Source organism: Panthera pardus, unplaced genomic scaffold, assembly GCF_024362965.1.
Source record: "Panthera pardus isolate Hobbes unplaced genomic scaffold, ASM2436296v1 HiC_scaffold_20, whole genome shotgun sequence".
NCBI classification, from domain to species: domain Eukaryota; kingdom Metazoa; phylum Chordata; class Mammalia; order Carnivora; family Felidae; genus Panthera; species Panthera pardus.
Window position 1 is genome coordinate 18,097,371 of NW_026526766.1, and position 17,416 is coordinate 18,114,786.

Consider the following 17,416-nt stretch of genomic DNA (forward strand, 5'->3'; position numbering starts at 1 on the left):
CTGACGATGTGCATGGACCAGTTACAGAGACCAGGTTATGTGGAATTTCATGCTAAAATGGGAGATGATGGTGATGACACCTCTTCTGTTTATGGAGAAGCTACCACATACTAGTTCCTGTACGAAGTGCTTTGTAGGGTTTTCTAAACACCACCAACCCCATGAGGAGGGCATTATGACCTCGATTTTTCAGATGAGGAAGCTAATAACACTTGGAGAGATTAGGCAGCTTGCTGAAATCATGCATTAAGGCGTGACATAGTTGCGGGGCACCTGGGTGGCTCAGTTGGTTGAGGGACCAGCTTCGGCTCAGGTCATGATCTCATGGTTTGTGAGTTCGAGCCCTGCATCGGGCTTTCTGCTGTGAGCATCGAACCCTCTTCGGATCCTCTGTCCGCCTCTCTCTCTGCCCCTCCCCTGCTCACGCTCTCTCTCTCTCAAAAATAAATAAACATTAAAAAAAGAAAAAGGACATGACATAGTTGGGATTTATAGTCCCTCCTATATGAGTCCACACTGCTGTTTTTCTCTGTGGCTCACTCTGTGAGTGAGTGACGTTCGATTTCAAAGAAGGGACGATCAACTGCAATTTGGGGACAGGACCTAGAGGTTGAGCTGGACTTTAACATGTCGAAAAGAGCACTTCTCATTTCTGCCAAAGATTAACTTGATATTTTTCTGTATGATAGAGAACACCTACCCTGACAATTGTGATTAGCAGGCCAAAAATCCAGACACATGTTATGACCTGGAATTTTAGGACTTCCTTTAAAAACAAAAAGGAATCTATTCTTTTGGAATTAGAACTTCTGGTCCTGGGAAGTATTTAAAGCCTGGAATATTTGAAATCGGGATTGTTCAGAAAACGCTTGACACACGGGCTGTGTGATGAGCAGGTGGGATGGAAACCAGGGCCAGTGTTGAGATGTCTCTGCTAGAGAATTGTTCTTGATGTGTGGCCCGGCCAGCCATGTGCTCTCTGTGCCCTAGTTTTCTCATCATCCAAATTAAGAGCGGACAAAATGAACTTGAACGTGCCTTTCAAATCCAAAGTTTCATTTCCATACCACCATGGTGGTCTATTCAATAGTCTAAACCACCTAGGATTAGATTTCAAAAAGTGAAAGAAAAAAGTTTACTACTTTTCAGTCTGGAAGTTTGAAGTGAACGATAAGATCTCTCACGCTTGATTTTGGCCTGCAGTGGTAATGAGGTGAAGATTCCTTTTTTACAAATGTGTGTGTGCGCGCACGTGCATAAGTAGATATATTTCATTTAAGTCTATCGAGGTCTGCCTCCACAAATGAACTCTGCCGCCTTAGTGGACCTGTCTGTCCCATTTCAAAGTTAGTTTAGCCCTAAGTCCTGCATTCAGGAAAGTGGGATAACACTAAAGATGTGTAGGCAGTCTTTGAGAGGGGGGCAGACAGATGATCATTGTTCTTTACCTTCAAATTTTCATGACACTAACCTACAAAGGTTTTCTGTGTTCACACAACCTGGGTTCACTCCTCCCAGTGCTCTCCTAACATATGTTCCTTCATGCCGTGTCTTCTCTTAATTTAAAAAGCCTCTTTTGGGGCGCCTGGGTGGCTCAGTCGGTTAAGTGTCCAACTTGGCTCAGGTCATGACGTCACGGTTCTTGAGTTCGAGCCCCACATCGGGTTGTGCGCTCGACTCCTCTGTCTGCCTCTCTTTCTGTCCCTCTCCTGCTCGTGCGGTCTTTCTCTCTGTCTCTAAAAAATAAATGAGCATTAAAAAAAAATCTATTCATTGTTGTGGTTTACCACATTGAGAAACACACTTCTTGTCGTAATAGATTTTGGAAAGAGGTCTTCAGGGCTATGGAACATGAGGGGCAAACAGCTATTATCTCTCACTTTCCTTTTCGTTTTAAAACTGGGTTTGCCATACATCACAGTCTCTTCCTTTGCTTCAGGCTTTCAGATGTGTTCTCTCTCCTTTTTCCTACTGTCTGAATCCTACTCATTTTCCAAGATTCAGGTCAGCTGTATTCGAGGAAGCCTTCTGGATCCTTTCTTTCCTTTTTTTTTTTTTTTTTTTTTAAGTTTATTTATTTTCGGAGAGAGAGAATGAGTAGGGGAGAGGCAGAGAGAGGGGGAGAGAGACAATCCCAAGCAGGCTCTGTCAGCACAGAGCCCAGAGTGGGGCTCGAACTTGCGAAGTGAGATCATGACTCGATCCGGGGCTTGAACTCGCGAACTGAGATCGTGACCTGATCCGGAACCAAGAGGCAGACCCTTAACTGACTGAGCCACCCAGGTGCATCTCCTTTCTTTCCCTCTTGGTGGATTTACAGCTTTCAGTTAGTTCTGCAGCAGAGACCTGGGTGCGGTGCATCTGGCCAGCCGAGGCCGCTAGGCAGAAATGGTAGGTTTCAGTTCCTCTTTCTGGCATCAGCTACTTAAGGGCTTGGTTGTGCCTCCAGGGGAAGAGCAATAGGGAGAAGAGTGAATGCTATTTCCAGCAATGAATGAAGTTCATTGAAGTTCATAGCTTCGTCCCACAATAGTATAGTGAATAAATGAAAAAAAATCTATAGACCTTTTCATGCCATTAATTCAGGTGTAGAGAACCCTTTCTTAACCTCTTCCTTCCTTCCCTTCTTTCTCTCATATAGGTGATCACACAGATGAAACCTATGTATAATTTCATCTAGAATCAGGAACAGGTCATTGAGAAACTCTCATTAGTTATGCTATATAATTTAATTTTTTTTAATGTTTATTTTCTTGAGAGAGAGAGAGAGCATGAGCAGGGGTGAGGCTCATTCAGAGAGAGAGAGAGAGAGAGAGGGAGACACAGAATCTGAGGCAGGCTCCAGGCACTGAGCTGTCAGCACAGAGCCCGACATGGGGCTCGAACTCGCAAACTGTGAGATCATGACCTGAGCCGAAGTCGGATGCTTAACCCACTGAGTCACCCAGGCACCCCCTGAGGTGTCACATTAGCACAAGCTCCTGAGACCCCAACAGCGTCTGCTCCTCCAGACTGGCCAGGAAAAGTTCTTGGGGTGCTCCAAGCTTAGGAGCATGATTAAAAACACCAAGCTCCACAGTTTCGGTCACCATCTCCCAGAGTTCGTTCCACAGTTTTCTTGGGGTCCAGCCACAGAAACACAGGCAATAGGAAACCTACTATGAACAGCTCTGGACCCCATTTCCTGTGCCCTCTTTCCACACAAAATAAGATCTTACAACTGAAACACCAGATGGTGTGACTGAAGGAGAGGGCTGAACCCAGCGCCCCGCCCCCCCCCCCCCCCCCCCCCAGCACCGCAGGGCCAGGCACAGAATGTGGCACAGAGAATCACTCATTATGTCTGTTGAGCGAACAGAAGGCTCTTTTTCGGGAAGCCCTCTGACTTCTGAGTCGGTAAGCATCTGACTTCTGCGCAGGTCATGATCTCACGGATTTTGAGTTCAAGCCCCGCGTTGGGCTCTCTGCTGTCAGCACAGAGCCCACTTCAGATCCTCTCTCTCCGCCCCCCTCTGCCCCTCCCCTGCTCACTTGCACGCGCTCTCTCTCTCTCTCTCTCAAAATAAATAAATACACTTAAAAAAAAAACCCTTAAAAATAAAATGTGACACCTCTGAAACCCGAGGTGACAGGCGAGGTTCCCTCCGATGAGGCCATGGACGCACAGGTGAAAGAACTCTACCCTGAATGGCAGGACATGGCCTTGGGGTCTTAGCTGCTTCCTGCCCCTTCCCTTGGCTGCTTCAGGATGGCGCTTGGTCACCCTTGATTGAGTCGCCATCCTCTGAGATCCTTGGACAGACACCTTTAGCGTCGATCACGATAGTGGCTATTTTGTTCCTGTCACGGCAGCCTCTGGGTCACGCAACGACGGTCCTTGGGAGTTTGTGAAATGGAGCCCCAGAGGAGTCTCCAGTGGGACTAGAGGCCAACTGAACTGAGACCATCCTTCCTGCAGTGGAAAGACAATGGCTGTGGACCCGGCTTTGACCTTCTGGCCGTTTGTTTACGCACGTGTTATGCGCACGTATATGTTTTTAAGAACAAAAAACCATTTCCACTACTCAAAGTGGTACAGTAGGCAACAGGTAGAGAGAATTGTTCTCCTGTATAATAGTGTTGTTTGGACCGAAGCCAGAACTACCGTGATGGAAATTGCCGAGAAGAAAGGAGTTTACCTTTTTGAAATCCACCCTTTTCTTCCTTCCCGTTGACTCACCTGTCAGCTCTAACCTTACCCAAGGTTAACAGAGCTAACGAGTGCAGGGCCCTTTTTATCTTGCCCCTTGTCTCGGAGTCTTGAGGGTAATGAGAGGCTCAAGAGAAAAATCCTGATCGTTCTTAGGGGTGTGTACATATGTATACGCATATTCACATAAATCCGCTAAATCCTTCCACTTGGAGGTCTAAATAGGTTACGTCATAAATTTTTAACAAAACCTGTATTATTCCTTTCTCCCTCCCTCTTCCTGCTCTGCCTTTTCATTATTACCATTAATTATTTTAAAAAGAGTTTAGGAAATAGAGCCTGAGCCACAGGTCGCTCATTTCTTTCTTTCTTTCTTTTTTTTTTTCCATTTTCTAAGGTAGTGATACTTAGCTAAATTCACTGAAACTAGTAAGTGTGTGATTGGGATGAATGTCATCTTTTGGAATTGGTTTCTTTAAAATACGGAGTCGTGGGGCGCCTGGGTGGCGCAGTCGGTTAAGCGTCCGACTTCAGCCAGGTCACGATCTCGCGGTCCGTGAGTTCGAGCCCCGCGTCAGGCTCTGGGCTGATGGCTCGGAGCCTGGAGCCTGTTTCCGATTCTGTGTCTCCCTCTCTCTCTGCCCCTCCCCCGTTCATGCTCTGTCTCTCTCTGTCCCAAAAATAAAAAAAAAAAAAAAAAAAAAATACGGAGTCGTGCACTAGTCATACTTAGCTGTTAGTTTTTACATCGTAAGGTCTTCTCCCGTTTCCGAACTTAATTGCAAACCGAAATCTACCTTTGATAATCAGTGGTTTCTGGACTTCCTTTGCACATATCTCCCTACGTACTTATCCTTGCGAAAACAGCCCCCCACTTCTTCTGTCTCCTCATTACCACTGGGAGAGGTGATGGGTGAGATTGAACAGGAGGGGTGGTAGATGAGATTATCGCTTGGAGCAACGACGTCTCTTAGAGCCTCTCCCACAGGCAGGTATGTAACGCTGGGCAAAGCACACAACCCATTGCTTTCAATGACCATCTTTCCCGTTGCTCTGTGCTCCTATTAAGGTTTCACTGGATCTCGATTGGACGGCTAGTGTGTACGTTAAGACTGATGCCTGGCAGAGCTAAGCCACAGAGCACGCCGATTGCTTTTTTCACCATTGCGTGTCTCTGGTTTCTTTGGAATCAATGATTACCACCCCGCAACCCTCCATCATTTGCTTTGTTTGCAAAGTACTTTGTTCACAAGTTCACTGCCCAAACTCTGCCTGTAGTTGAAATCGGTGTTCAATATGCTTCTTCCCTTCATGTATTCCAACAGTTCCATCTAGAAGACATCTCTCCTGGGACCTTCCGATCTGCCCCAGCCTGTTAGGGTTGTCTGTTGGCCTGTGACATGGCCTAGGAGGTTCCTTTACTATCATCCTGGGATACACCTTTTCTGATTCTTACACCGTCTCCTTTCTTAGTTTATACTTGAGGTTTTTTGTTGGTGTTGTTTAGTTTCTTAAAGTAAACTCTACCCCCAAAGTGGACTCGAACACACAACCTCGAGATTAAGAGTTGCACGCTCTACCCACTGAGCCAGCCGGGCACCCCTATACTTGTTTTGATGGCGCTTATCCTCCAGTAATTTCCTGAGATGAAGTGCATAAAGGTAAATGTTTTGCGAATTTCCATGTCTCAAGATGTAAAAATTTTAATTTACCTTTAATTGACATAATAATTTATCTGGTTCAAAGAATTCTCATCTGGAATTATTGCCTTCAGCATTGTTGAAGGTATTCCAAGGAGTTTTCAATCTGGCACCCATTCTTTGTTTGTGAGAAATAATCTTCAGCCATTTAATTAATTGCTTCCATTTTTTTTTTTTTTTTTTTTTTTTTTTCTGTTTTGCCTTTCTGGAGGTCCTGTTATTCTGGTCTGGTTCTTTCTCTAAATGACTATTTTTTTTTTTTTTCCCCTCTAATTTCCCCACCAGTTGGTTTGCCTGTTTGCTTAACTCCCTGAGAGTTTTCTCACTTTATTTTCCAGCACTTCTATTGAGTTTTTCAGTTTTTCCTATCATGTCATTAATTTTCTTAAGGGCTCATTTTCATTTGCTAAGTGCTCTGTTTATGTGGTTTCTTATTTTTTCTAGTCCCTGCTGTGAAGCAGACCTCCCCAAAGTAATAACATAAACATTTCCATTTTTATTTTTTGCTTACACATTCTGTGGGTCAGGAATTCAGATAAGACTTGAGTGGCTAAGAGCTGATGTCATCCGGTGGCTTCTTCACTTACATGTCTGGCACCTGGGCTGGGATGAATGAAGGCTAGGTTCATCTGGGACTGTTGACTTGGGTACCATGGACTCTCCATGGGGCTTTTTACAACAGTGAAGCTGGTTCTTCAGGGAAATTTCTGGAGAGCAGATTTTCCAAGACCACCAATTGGAAGCTGCATAGTTTTTTGTTTTTTGTTTTTCCAGTAGGCTCTACACCCAGCAGGGAGCCCAACTCTGGGCTCAGACTCACAACCCTAAGATCCAGACCTGAGCCGAGATCAGGAGTCAGATGCTCAACTAACTAAGCCACCCAGGTGCCCCAGAAGCAGCATGGTTTTACATGACCCAGCCTTGGTGGCCATACAGTGTCACATCTGCCAAACTCTTCTGGTCAATGTAGTCACGAGGTTGACCAGATTCAAGGGGAAAGGAATTTTGACTGTTTCTTGATTGTAGAATACAAGGTCATACTGCAAAAGAGCATATGGGGTGGGAGTGTTGTTTTGTCTGTTTTCAGGCTATATAATCTGTTTTAATTACTGACTGGTTGAATGCAGTATTTTTTCCTATCTCTCTGAGGACATTATTATTAATTTTCTTCTCCGTATACACAATCTGTTTTTGAACATTTGGGGAAATTTCCAATTTAAGCAGCATATTTAAGGCTTGGCCTGGTTGGATTCCCTAGTAAATAAACTCCTGCTTTGGCTTGGCTGTCAAAGTGCTGGGAACTGATAGCTGGAAATAGGGAAGGATATCTCAATACCTATTGTCTTTGTGTTCACTTAACCCCACTGTTCCCTGGTTGGAAACCCCGCTTTCCATTAGGCCTGGTGTGCCCCAGGCTGCAGAAATGAAATCTCGGGTCTTGGCCAGCTGTCAGGGTAGAGACCTAACTGTTCTTATTTTTTTATTTCATATTTTTTAAAGTTTATTTATTTATTTTGAGAAACAGCTCATGTGCAAACGGGTGAGGGGCAGAAGGAGAGAGAGAACCTAAGCAGGCTCCCGCTGTCAGTGCAGAGCCCAAGGTGGGGCTTGGTCCCCAAAACTGAGATCATGATCTGAGCCAAAACGAAGAGCTGGATGCTTAACTGACTGAACCACCCAGGCCCCCCAAGACCCAACTGCTGTTTTCTTCTTAAAGTTTATTTATTTACTTTGAGAGAGACAGAGCGTGAGCAGGGGAGGGGCAGAAGGAAGGGGAGAGAGAATCCCAAGCAGGCTGTGCGCTGTCAGCACAGAGCCCACTGTAGAGCTCGAACTCACAACTGGTGAGATCAGGAACCATAAGATCACGACCTGAGCCGAAACCAAAAGTTGGACGTTTGACCGACTGAGCCACCCAGGTGCCCCAAGACCCAGCTGCTTTCAAACAGCTGCCAGTCAAAACTATTTTGTTGTTGTTGTTGTTGTTGTTGTTGTTGTTGTTTTTTAAGCACTCTCACCCCCCCATTAGAATCTGCCACCATTTCTCTGACACTTTTGAACACCTGTAGCATAAATAGAGCTGATTCTTTCTTTCCCTACTGTCAGTCAGCCTGGGATTCTTGGGTCTGTTTAATCAGTTCCCTCTCGACTGTCTGCTTTTCCAATTTGACTTGCTGCCTCCTCTCTCACTCTCCCTGAGGTCATTGTTGTCTGTCCTCCTACTCCAGTGAGAACTTCACTGGACCCGAATCCTGACCAGTTGGAATTGTTCATTTTCTTCTGTTGGAACGCTTCTAGAGACTGAACTGTTACCTCGGGTGCGTTTGACCTCTTTCTTCTTGTCCCCTTCCTTGACCAGCTCTCCTTAATTAGTATCAGCATTATAAAAGGTCAGAGTTTACTTTCGTTATTTATAGACCTTAATATTTTTGTGCTTCTTGGTTTTAATTTCAAAAAGGCACGTATTAAGATCTATTGCCGTTAGGTCCTGGCTTTCCTTCTTAACGTGGTGGAATTATTTTCTTCTTCCATGTCTTTTTTTTTTTTTTTTTTTTAACGTTTATTTTTGAGACAGAGAGAGACAGAGCATGAACGGGGGAGGGTCAGAGAGAGAGGGAGACACAGAATCGGAAACAGGCTCCAGGCTCTGAGCAGTCAGCACAGAGCCTGACGCGGGGCTCGAACTCACGGACCGAGAGATCGTGACCTGAGCCGAAGTCAGACGCTTAACTGACTGAGCCACGCAGGTGCCCCTTCTTCCATGTCTTCTTAACTTGTGTTTTTCTACTTAAAAACATTCATGGTTGGTCCACAAGGAAGTCTTCCCTTTCAGGAAAGGCACCCATATTCAAGGGAGAGACTTTCTGTCTCTGCTAAGAGACTCTCTCATCCCTGCTAAAATGTTTGCCAGGTTCTTTAGTAGACTCTGGGTGAGGAAGCCTTGGTGTGTGTTTGGGTCACATAGCAAAATGGCAGATTAGGGGCATCTGGGTGGCTCAATCGGTTGAGCGTCCGACTTCAGCTTGGTCATGATCTCATGGTTTGTGAGTACGAGCCCCACTTCAGGTTCACTGCTGTCAGACTGTCCGTGCAGGGCCCGCCTTCAGATTCTCTGTCCCCCTCTCTGTGCCCCTCCCCGCCTTGTGCTCTCCCAAAAGAATAAGTATTTTTTTTAAGTGGCAGATTAAATGTAAATGGACTAAGATCTCCAATCAGAGATCAGCAATATTGATTTTTAAAAAGTAATCCACCTATAGGATATCTACAAGAGACATGGTTTAGATTTAGAGACACAATTAGGTTGAAGTAAAAGAATGCAAGTATACACCGTGCAGACAAATACCCAAAAAGAGCTAGGGTAACTATACGAATATCTGACAAAATAGACTTTAAAACAAAAACTATTAGAGACAAAGAAGGACATTTCATAATTATGAAATGGATAGAAGGAAGAACGTCAACAAGAAAACTTGAACTATAATATAAACCAACTAGACTAATGGACATCTGTAGAACAATTCACCCAACATCAACAAAATACACAGTCTTCTCAAGAACACACAGAACATTGTCCAGCATAGGCCATTGTCTTAGACCATCAAACAAACCTAGGAACACAATCACTATGTTGAAAGGTGAGCCTATGTTTAGCTTTGTAAGAAATGACCAAACTGCTAAAACGATTGTACCATTTTGCATACTTGGAGCTCATTACACCTCTTGAGTGCGTAGATTAGTTTTTTTAAATCAAATTGGGGAAGTTTTCGGCATTATTTAAATATTTTTTTCTACCTCTCCCGTTTCCTGTCCCCCCGCCCCCACCTTTTCTTCTGCAAGTTCTACTGTGCACCTGTTAATATGCTTAATAGTACCTCACAAGTCTATGAGGCTCTGTTCATTTTTCTCTCTTTTTTTTTTTTAAGATTTATTTTTTGGAGAGAGAGAGCATGAGCAGGGGAGGGATGGGGGGCGGGAGGGGGGAGTGCAGAAACACAGGATCCGAAGCAGGCTCTGCAATGAAAGCAAAATGTCCAATGCAGGGCTCGAACTCACTGTGAGATCGTGACCTGAACCAAAGTCGGGACACTTAACCCATTGAGCTACCCAGGGGCCCCCTCTTTTCATTTTTCTTGTACCTTTTTTCTTTTTGTTCTTCATACTGGATACTCTCACTTGACCTCTGCTCAGTTCCACTGGTTTTTTCTTCTGTTAGCTCACACCTTCTGTGGAGCCCTTCTAGACACTTCTTCAGTTCAGTCATTGTACTTTTGAATTCCAGATTGCGGTTGGGTTTTTTCTTTATAATTTTTCTCTCTATTGAGATTCTCAGTTTGGTTAAATATTCTCATCCTTTCTTTTAGTTTTTTGGTTCTTTGAACATACTTCTAATAGCTGACTTAAAGTCTTGAAGTCCAATGCCCCAACTTTCTCAGGGACAGTTTTTAATTGACTGCTTTTTTTCCTGTATCTGGGCCAGACTTGTGTGTTTCTTGCTGTGTCTTGTAATTTCTTGTTGTTGTTGCAAAGGGACATTTTATAATGTGTTAACTCCGGAAGTCAGACCTCTGTCCAGGGACCCTGCCCAAGGTTTGTCATTGTTGCCCTTTTGTTTACTGACTTTTCTAGGTTACTTTTCAGAAGTTTATTTTCTTTGTAGTGGGAGGCCACTTCAGTTTCTCTGTTCATTTAGCTTAGAGATCAGATCGTTTAGTGGTTGCATAGAGACTGCCTCAAATGTCTGAGCCGGGAAAGGGTAGGAACTGCTTAGTGGCATCAGTTTGTTTGTATGACCTGATGTTTTAGCGGTTGCAATGCTTAAGTATTTTAGCAGGCTCCCCCCCTCCCCCCCCCCCCCCATGTTTCTTGAATACAGGTCTGGTGTCGGGTGGTGGTGGAGGAGATACTTGCAAGAAGATGAACTAAGCCACTAACTCAATTACAAGGTTGTCTTTAATGGGCCAGTGAGCATAGATATCTTCCCCAGTGGGGAGGGGGGGGGGGAGGAGGGTAAAACATACTGGATTTTCCAATCATATTCGACCATTAAACTATTCTTTGGCACCCACTTTGGGACGTGTTATTAGAGGTTTTTTTTTTTTGGAAAAGCTTGACCCAAATTGCAAATATTTTCAAACTTGAGCCATACACAACAAGCATTAGGAAAACAAGACTGGCGGGAAAGAAATTTTAAAAGAGAAAAGTGAACCAGCCATAATTCGGAGAAACAAAAAGTGAATACATAGGATTCGTTCACCAGCATGCTTTTGAGTATGTACACTTATGTGTGTGTTACATCCCTTCACGTATTTCCCTTTTCGTTTCACAGATTTTTTAAAAAGCCTCGTGGGGCATAGCACCATCGCTAAATGCCTGGTACATTTAAGAAGCCTGACTGCGGGAGAGGCCCTCTACAAATGCTGTTACCTGGGATCTGAGAACTAAGTAAGCCAGACTTTCTTTAATTCTAAATGGCAAAAAAAAAAAAAAAAAAAAAAAAATCTAAATACTTTTCATAACGTTATACTAATAATGGCCAGTTGTTTGTTTTTATTTCTGTTGTTAATATTCACAATTTATTTGCTAACTAAATATTTAAAAGTTCTCGTGTTAATCTAGTCTCTTAGTTAGAACTTTTAGTTCTAGTGCTAACTGGTCTTAAAAAACAATTTCAAAAAGACAAAAACCAGTTTCAGATCTCTAACTCTGATATGATCAATATTATTTGACTTTCTTTGTTAGAACAGTAGCACTTGGGGGCGCCTGGCTGGCTCAGTCAGTAGAGCATAGGACTCTTGATCTCGGATTGTAAGTTTAAGTTCCACGATGGTTGTAGAGATTACTTAAAAAAAAAAAACCTTAGGGGCACCTCGGTGGCTCAGTTCATTGAGCATCCACCTCTTGATTTCGGCCCAGGTCATAATCTCGCGGTTTGCAGGATCAAGCCCCGCGTCAGGCTCTGTGCGGACGGCGTGGAGCCTGCTTGGCATTCTCTCTCTCCCTCTCTCTGCCCACCCCCACTACGTGCTCGCTCTCTCTCTTTCTCTCCCTCAAAATAAGTAAGCTTTCAAAAATAAATAAGTAAAATCTTCAAAGAAAAAAAGAGCAGTAGTCCTTATTAGTTATAGAAGCGATTGCCAAGTTATGAAATTGATTTTTGCAAACAAAACATACTTGGTAATCCTTGTAAACATAATAAAAACGGGCCGGGTTCCTCGTTGGAATCTAGACAAAAGGCCTGTCGTACGTTATCGTTTGTATACAACTGTTGTTTTTCACAAGCCTTAATCATTCGAACCTGTGAAAAGCGTTGCAGGAAAGGCATCCGTGTCCCTGGTTTGGACTGTGTGTGTCCTCTCTTCCTGTGGTCCCTCGGTATGGAACTAGGAGAGGTGTTCAGAACAGGCCCAAATCAGGCCTTTCTGGTTTAGTTTGAAAATTCAGTGGACTTGTCCCCCCGCGCCGTGAGTCTTTAAAGGTCACAGCTATTTTTGAACTTCTCCTTAAGAGCACCTCCAGTCCCAAACTGGTGAGGAGCAGAATGGAGCTGATCTCTTCACATATTTGGGGCCGGGGGTGCCACCCAATGGACATCAATGGGTGTGTCGGGAGGAACCCAGATTAGTGATGATTTCAAGGCAAAGGGTGCTAATAGAACTCTTAAGAGGGGAGAGCGGGAACTCACCTCACCAGCTGTGGAGAGTTAAAATAATTATAGCTTAGGTCTTCAACTCTGATTTGTACTTCAATATTCCTGAGAGGTAAAATGTTTATTATAGGACATTCTAGCATGTCTGTATACATAGATTTTTTTTTAGATTTTATTTTTAAGCAATCTCTACACCCAACACGGGGCTCGAACTCAAAACCCTGAGCTCAAGAGTTGCCTGCTCAGGGCGCCTGGCTGGCTCCGTCGGTTAGGCGCCCGGCTCTTGATTTCCGCTCAGGTCATGATCTTGCGGTTAGTGGGTTCAAGCCCCGCACCCGGCTCCGCACTGCCTGTGCGGGGCCTGCTTGGGATTCTCTCCGTCTCTCTCTCTGACCCTCCCTGCTCACGCTGTGTCTCTCTCTCTCTCTCTCTCAAAAATAAACAAACATTAAAAAAAAAAAAGTTGCATGCTCTACCGACTGAGGCAGCCAGGCACCCCCCCTTGAATTCGTTTTTACTAATCTAGTATTAATATTACAGACTGTGTGTTTCTTCTGACACTACCCTTTTCCTCTAATTGGCCAATTAGGTTCTATTTTAAATATCTGACCTAGCCAAGAGGATGGTTTTTAAACCTGAGAAGATGTTGGCAAAGACCACGTTTATATATATTCCTTCTGTTTTTCTTTCAGTCCCATTCTCCATTTCAAGATGCCTTTGCCGTTTTGACAGATGCAAACTGACCCCTCTCGAGGCCACGACAGAAGGGGAATCATGACTGTTTGAAGCCTGGAAGACTGCCCTTAATTAAGGAAAATCCCCGATCATTGTCTGAAATGCTGAGAAAGTTGTTGCGAAGGAGACTTTTCTCTTATCCCACTAAGTACTGTTTCTTGCTTCTTGTGTTCTCCCTAGTCACCTTCTCTGTTTTAAGAATTCATCAAAAGCCCGAATTTGTAAGTGTTGGGCATTTGGAGCTGGTTGGGGAGAATCCTAATAGTAATATTAATTGTACCAAAATTTTACAGGGGGATGTAGATGAAATCCAAAAGGTACAGCTTGAAATTCTAACGGTGAAATTTAGGCAGCGCCCTCGGTGGACAACCAGCGACTATATAAACATGACCAGAGATTGCAATTCTTTCGTCAAGAGGCGCAAATATATCGTAGAGCCCCTTAGTAAAGAAGAGGCAGAGTTTCCCATTGCATATTCTATAGTGGTTCATCACAAAATCGAAATGCTTGACAGGCTCCTGAGGGCCATCTATATGCCTCAGAATCTCTACTGCATTCACGTGGACAGAAAATCAGAGGATTCCTTTTTGGCCGCGGTGATGGGCATCGCCTCCTGCTTCAGTAACGTCTTCGTGGCCAGTCAGCTGGAGAGCGTGGTGTATGCCTCTTGGAGTCGGGTTCAGGCCGACCTCAACTGCATGCAAGACCTCTACCGGATGAGTGCAGACTGGAGGTACTTGATAAATCTTTGCGGCATGGATTTCCCTATTAAAACCAACCTGGAGATTGTCCGGAAGCTCAAATCGTTAATGGGTGAAAACAGCCTAGAGTCCGAGAGAATGCCATCCAACAAAAAAGAAAGGTGGAAAAAGCATTACACAGTTGTTAATGGAAAGCTGACCAACACGGGGACGGACAAAATGCACCCTCCTCTTGAAACGCCCCTGTTCTCGGGCAGTGCCTACTTTGTGGTCAGTAGGAAGTATGTGCGCTATGTGCTAGAGAATGAAAAGATCCAGAAGTTTATGGAGTGGGCCAAAGACACCTACAGTCCAGATGAGTATCTCTGGGCCACTATCCAGAGGATCCCCGAAGTCCCAGGCTCACTGTCCCTAAGCCAGAAGTATGACATGTCTGACATGCACGCGATCGCGAGGTTCGTCAAGTGGCAGTACTTTGAAGGTGATGTCTCCAAGGGGGCCCCCTACCCGCCCTGCAGCGGGGTCCACGTGCGTTCTGTGTGTGTCTTCGGCGCAGGTGACTTGAACTGGATGCTACGAAAGCACCACTTGTTTGCCAACAAGTTTGACACGGACATTGACCTCTTTGCCATCCAGTGTTTGGATGAGCATCTGCGGCACAAAGCCCTGGAGACGCTGAAACGCTGACTCTTCATCGTAGGCAACTTGAGAAATAAAACCCATGCGTGAGACGAGACGCACCCCATCCGATTCTTCTGCCTTGTTCATACACATCCAAGGAACTGTAGGGGGCGCCCTTGGGGGTGGGGGACTCCCAACTGTGCGTATCCTCCAAGCTCTGTGGTTTCTCCCGAGCACAGTGGGCTAGAAAGGTTATAGCATCACATGTTGACCTAGAGTTAGCGTGGGGCCAGGACGGGCGGTGAGTGGCCCTGGTGGCTGGGGAAGAGACGGTGCGAAAACCAGCCTGTTGAAAGAGCTCAGGGACTTAACGAAAGGATTTCGTCTGTGCCAAAATTACTTTGAGAGCTTTAAATACGACAGTTTTCTTGATCTGAATAAATTTGTAGCAACAACCAATTGTAAGGATATAATTTATCTTGCAGGATTTATTCGGTGACATAAGGAGTTTGACTTTAAGTGATCGTTGTAAATAACTTTGTCGTAACATTGTGCTGTGTGTGTTATCAGTATGTGTCATCTCAGGGAACTTGAAAAAGGGGGCTTGATTGAACATGAATATTTCTGACTAATTTTCCCTTCCAACAATGTATAGATGTTTTTTAAAACAAGAAAGTGATCATGTCTAGTTTAGTTGATTCTGTGAATCATCTTAGCTTATTAGAAAAAAATCTCTTGGGTTATTTAAAAAGTTAAGATATCTTTGTTGTTCTAGTGTCTACAGAGAGACACTTTAGTTTTTCCAAATATTTTTCTCTACTTTCTCCCCCCCGGTCTCCTCGGACCCCGCTATCAAGCTGTACTGTATAAAACTTGTTTTCAAGGGCACCTGGGAGGCTCAGTTGGTTGAGCGCCCGCCTTCGGCTCAGGTCATGATCTCGCGGTTTGTGGGTTCGAGCCTCCTGTCGGGCGGGCTCTGTGCTGACAGCTCAGAGCCTGGAGCCTGCTTGGGACTCTGTGTCTCCCTCTTTCTCTCCCCCTCCCCCCCTCAAACGCTGTCTGTCTCTCAAAAATAAACAAACATTAAAAGACATGTTTTAAAAAAAACTTTGTTTTCATGGTGCCCCCATATGACTGTCTCAGTTCTCTTTTGTGATTCAAGTGATAGCAATCCGTGCAGGGATCTCAGACAGAAAGGGGAAGGTAGGTATGGGGAGTGGCACGAACGGGCCATGTGTGGGCAATTTCTGAGGGCTCTGAGGAGTTTTTAGCCAGCAGTCTGTACTATTTCCAGGTATCAAGGCTGTTGCTCTTTGGATCCACTTGTGTCCAGCCTCCCAGGACCTTACGTCCTAATGTCACCTGTGTCTCCCCTTGAGAAGGACTGGCTTCTGCTGTCCCTGCGTCTTCATGCTTCCTGCCCCTCCGTCGGTCCTTAGCCCTTGGATTACAGGTTGCCTTCTCTCGGAACCCAACCCCTTGCTGTTATTCCACATGCGTCCTCGAAGGCCTGGGGATCCTGAGGGGCACCCCAGGTTTGGGGCACACGGGTTCAGTGTTGGTATGATTCACAGCATATTGGTTTTTTTGCTCTACTTTCCCCCCAAAAGGCCAGTGATTTGAGGTTGCTCTCGTGCCATCTCCTAGCTCAAAGATAACGAAGATTAGAAAGAAGAGAGAAGAAAAAAAACACAAAACAAAAAACGTGCCCTTTTGCTAAGCTGATACTGTTCAGCCAAAGATCTAACAGGAAATGTGACGCTTCATCATTTGGCTGAAACTTTAAACAACAGTCAAAACTACGTACTTGATTGCAAAGCATAGCCAATGAAAGCGGTAACATAGCAAAGTCATAACATCAAACAGTTTCCAGGCACTCAACTGAGAAAACATTTTTTTTATTCCTTAAAGTTAGAAAACGTTCTCGTTTTATGGAGAGAGCTTTGTTATCCTGACCCTCCTGAATGAATGTTTCACATTTTTTGAACCTTTGTCATGTGTAAACGTGCCAATAGGTAGACTTCTGTGTTTTGCATGATTAAATAGGGTAGCCGACGTTGGACCAAGAAAAACGTAACTGGAAACTCAAAAGGTGATGTCGGTGAGGGCATTATATGATAGTGCTGTCTCTTGCCATCTAAATCAGTTTTTTCTTTTAACACCTGTCAGATGTTTCTCCCGTGCTCTTAGTAGATGGATTTACCTATCAGATGGGTCCCTTTTTTTTTTTCTCTAAAATCAGTGATACTCATTGACAGATACTTTGCGTCTCTGTCTTATGTTTTTACTTCATTCATGGTGTCTTTTATGGACAGTTTTTTTCATTTCTTATTTTTGAAAATGGGCAAATTTACAGAAACTTAAAAATAATAGTACAGTGACCACCATATAACCTTCACCTAGAATTGCTGGTTGCTAACATTGTGCCCCATTTGCTTTAAATTACATGATAGATTTTGGAGTTCAGCAAAAGTGATGATTAAGTCTTAACTTTTTAATTTACAAATATCCAAGGTTATCTCAACACTCTTTTTTTGTAGCGTGACTGCATCTGATTTGCATTTAAATGGACAGGTTTTGAGAGATTTTTCTCCACGGTAGACATAAAGACTTTAGAGTCTCATTTCCCCAAGTCTCACATGAAAACTACCTACTGTGATACCTCAACTTTCTAGAATGGCTCTCGGTGAGATAGGTCTGAACGTAACCCTATTGCTAATGCCTGTTATAGGGATTATATAGAATTTGTTTATTGTGACTCCCTTTTATACATTTTAGCATGACTTTAATAAAATTCGTACTACTGAGACATGGGGTGCCTGGC

The 17,416-nt window shown here is 44.2% G+C and overlaps 1 protein-coding gene across 11 annotated transcripts in view; it reads left to right on the forward strand.

Annotated features, from left to right (window-relative positions):
- Positions 1 to 17,401, forward strand: part of GCNT1 (glucosaminyl (N-acetyl) transferase 1) — a 29,511-nt gene extending 12,110 nt beyond the window's left edge. For 5 of the 11 annotated variants that reach the window (XM_053907820.1, XM_019463573.2, XM_019463565.2 and 2 more), the window contains exons 4-5: positions 11,216 to 11,331; positions 13,228 to 17,401. In XM_053907820.1, the coding sequence (XP_053763795.1) occupies positions 13,372 to 14,658 (1,287 nt within the window). In that variant the 5' untranslated portion in view covers positions 11,216 to 11,331; positions 13,228 to 13,371 and the 3' untranslated portion in view covers positions 14,659 to 17,401. Of the gene's footprint in view, positions 1 to 8,089; positions 8,208 to 10,762; positions 10,833 to 11,215; positions 11,332 to 13,227 lie in introns of all 11 variants that reach the window. The other 6 variants (XM_019463571.2, XM_019463569.2, XM_019463570.2 and 3 more) reach the window with 6 other exon arrangements.
- The last annotated feature ends 15 nt before the right edge of the window (positions 17,402 to 17,416 follow it).